A 3,352-nucleotide genomic window follows, 5' to 3' on the forward strand; every position below is an offset into this window, starting at 1 on the left:
CACATTGGCTAGTTAATTGCACTTAAGTGAAAAAAGAGATATGTTTGTAACGAATACTAGTTTATGGAATACTATCTCTAAAATAAACAGTACTGTTCTGCACTTTTTTCACATGAACTCATCAAATTGAATCTAAATGACATGCAGGAATTATTTCGGCAATAAAAACATGACAGTATACATCATGTGACACAAATTTATTTAATTTTTAGAACAGCAATTAAAAAGTATAACAGCTAAACAGCACAATTGTAATTTGGGCTTAGGTATAGTTTATATTATAAGGATGTGAGACTGTTTGACTGAAGCAGATATATTGTATACAAATACATCCATGGTTACAAAAAGATTACGGAGATTAAAGTTTATACAAAGAGACACCATTAAAAGAAACAAAAGAGTGTTCAATTTCCATTTTCTTGTCTTAATAATAAGCACTTTCTTTCTCCAGCAACCCTCTAATATTGAAGTCCATTCAAAAGATTATATTTTAATCACATGGTAACAGAGAAACACATATGAGCATAGTTATGGACACAAGGTTATTTGAACTTGTCGGGGTGCCTTTTATTGGCACAGTAACTCTGGGAAATGGTTGCAGCCTATTGGTTAAGCACTGAGTTAACAAAACAAAAGCAGCAACCTCTTTTCTGTTGAGTTTTATTTATTAGATAGATAGATTAGTTAGAAAATAAGATAAGATAGTTTGGATTTGTATAACATTCCCTTACGAAAAAGAAGTTTATTCAAGTGTGCTATTAGTATACTTCTTTTAAAAAATACGTAAAAATATGCTTTTAGTTTATACTTTTTATGAACTTCTCAGACATGGGCTTCATGTACTCCTCATAAATATACTTAAAATGAAATTTTTAACTTGACTTATACTTACAAAAATTCTAAATATATTTGAACTCTATTCCTAGAATCTGTTTTCATTGTTATACAGTAGAGGGCGCTAGTACACATCTTCTGCACAGAATTAAAAAAAAAAAACAAGTGAAGAAGAAAAAAGGAACTACAGATACTAACACATGTAACATAATCATCTGACATGAAACAGCATCAAAACTGTAATGTTATAGAATAAAATGTCAGCCGATGAAGAGGTAATAATTACAGCCAATTTCTGATGTGCTGATTATCATTCTGAATCCAATTCATAGTGTTTTTTCAGCTATTTGTTCAAAAATGTTATTTCTTTATTTTTTTGAAACACATTAAAGTGTTAAATAGGGTTAATAGGGTACTTAAAGTATGATGAAAAGTTCACTTAAAGAAAACTTATGAGTATACTTACAGTATAAAACTACTAGACTAGTAGTTTACTGAGACTATACTTCAGTGTACAAAGTATTTAATTAGTAAACTATCAGTAAACCTATAAGTTAACTTTTAGTATAATAGTAGTACAAACTACAAACATGGAGGTAAACTAATAGTGTACTCAATGTTTGCTACTGTTATACTTAAAGTATACTTAAAAGTATATACTAGAAAGTGGGCCAAATTATTCCAAATGAGTATTGAAACAGTAACTTTACAGTATAGCCTACTACTAGAACACTGATATTTGTATACTTGCTACATAAAGTATACTTACAAATATACTTGAACTTTACTTAAATATACTTATTAAAATAAACTTGAAGTATACTACTTTTTCGTAAGGGTTATGATGACTATTATTGTTATTATATTAATAAACTATGACAAGCCATTTTCAGTGATTCAATGTTTAACGCCATATCTGAATTTACATTAAATTACTTATCTGTTAAAGATTTTTTTAAAAAAATTTAGTATTTGAAAGGCTGCCATTGAAAAAAATGCAAACCTGTCCCACAGTGCTGCTGCTCATAGCGTTTGTAGATTCCACAGGACGAACCCACATTGACGTCATCTGTCTCAGGACGAATGGACACGCCCACTTCATTCAAAACTCAGCGCAGGCGGTAAGCAGTGATGAACATTTAAAGCTAGGTTGCTTCAGAGACTCCCATACACACCGTGCGTCCAATGGATAACAACTCAAACTACTGGGACTTGTTTGAAGAGATGAATATCAGAATTTTGTAAGTCACTTAATATTTGACAAATAGTCAGTCGAAAACTTAGGCTTCATTTCTAGGCGCAGTCTCAGATTTTGGTGCCATGTTACAAAGGTAACACAGACAGGACTGACTGAACTGTGCGTCAAAGGAGTTTAGGGCTGCTTTCCTTTGGACTGAACTGAAAACGGAGCAGCAGAGGAAACGGTTTCAGAAATGGCAAAGCCTATGGACCATGTTAAACGTCCCATGAACGCTTTTATGGTGTGGTCTAGAGCCCAGAGACGGAAGATGGCACTGGACAACCCGAAGATGCACAACTCTGAGATCAGCAAACGCCTCGGAGGTGAATGGAAACTGCTTTCAGACTCTGAAAAAAGACCCTTTATTGACGAGGCCAAACGCCTCAGAGCCGTCCACATGAAAGAACACCCGGATTACAAATACAGACCGCGACGAAAGCCCAAAAACTTGATCAAAAAAGACAGGTATCATTTTAATGTGACGTACAATCTGGGTGACTGTGACCCGTTGAAAAGTGCGCGCTTACCCGGTGACGCGCTGACGGACTCGCTGAGCGCGGAGAAAACGTCCGTCGCCGCAGCTACTCGGGTGTTTTTCAGTCACCAGCTGTCCGCCAGCCCATACCCTTTTCTCGACCTGGCCTCCAAAATGTTGGAATTACCCCCTGCACCTTTCCCACATTACTCAATGCTCGGGTATCCCGCTGGAGTCTCCGCGTTTCCCGGGATGGGGGTTCTGGCCGGTGCGCCACACGCTCACCCGTCTCCGGGTAACCCGGGCCACATGGTGCCCTATAACTGCATGGGCTGGCCTGGTTCTGGACCTGTTGTTCCTTCATCTTACGTGTTTTTACCAGGAATTACCAAAGCTCAACATGAACCTTACCTGACGTACGCTGCGACCATATGACCGGAAATTAAAGGACCACAATGTTCATGTGTTATAAGGTCACGTGCACTTGTTTAAAGCTTTGCATTTTGTAAAAAATAAATAAATAAACGTTTAAAATATTATTTGTGGAAAGAGTTTATTCTTTTTTTATTATTATTATTACATTTCCATAAAAAAAATTTGGTAGTTACATTTTACAATGCTTAAAATATGCTATAAATATTACTCAACAACATATCACACACAAATGTATATAACTGATAAGAGTAACAAGAAATGTCTCAAACATAAATGTATGGTTCACAGAAGGAATAAGTTTCACGAATAGTTTCGTGCTCATAAACAAATCTGCAATTTTACAATAAAACTACATATCATGTTTTTCA

General features: G+C 35.4%; 1 protein-coding gene across 1 annotated transcript; it reads left to right on the plus strand.

Annotated features, from left to right (window-relative positions):
* The first annotated feature begins 1,807 nt into the window (after positions 1 to 1,807).
* On the plus strand, positions 1,808 to 3,088 carry LOC128015132 (transcription factor Sox-21-A). Its single transcript, XM_052598817.1, has one exon. The coding sequence runs from the start codon at positions 2,268 to 2,270 to the stop codon at positions 2,982 to 2,984; it is 717 nt and encodes a 238-aa protein (XP_052454777.1). The 5' UTR covers positions 1,808 to 2,267; the 3' UTR covers positions 2,985 to 3,088.
* The last annotated feature ends 264 nt before the right edge of the window (positions 3,089 to 3,352 follow it).

The sequence above is a fragment of the Carassius gibelio genome, chromosome A6 (genome assembly GCF_023724105.1).
Source record: "Carassius gibelio isolate Cgi1373 ecotype wild population from Czech Republic chromosome A6, carGib1.2-hapl.c, whole genome shotgun sequence".
NCBI classification, from domain to species: domain Eukaryota; kingdom Metazoa; phylum Chordata; class Actinopteri; order Cypriniformes; family Cyprinidae; genus Carassius; species Carassius gibelio.

Coding starts and splice junctions, on each gene's coding strand:
- LOC128015132 (XM_052598817.1), top strand. CDS start 2,268: ATGGCAAAGCCTATGGACCATGTTAAACGTCCCATGAACGCTTTTATG.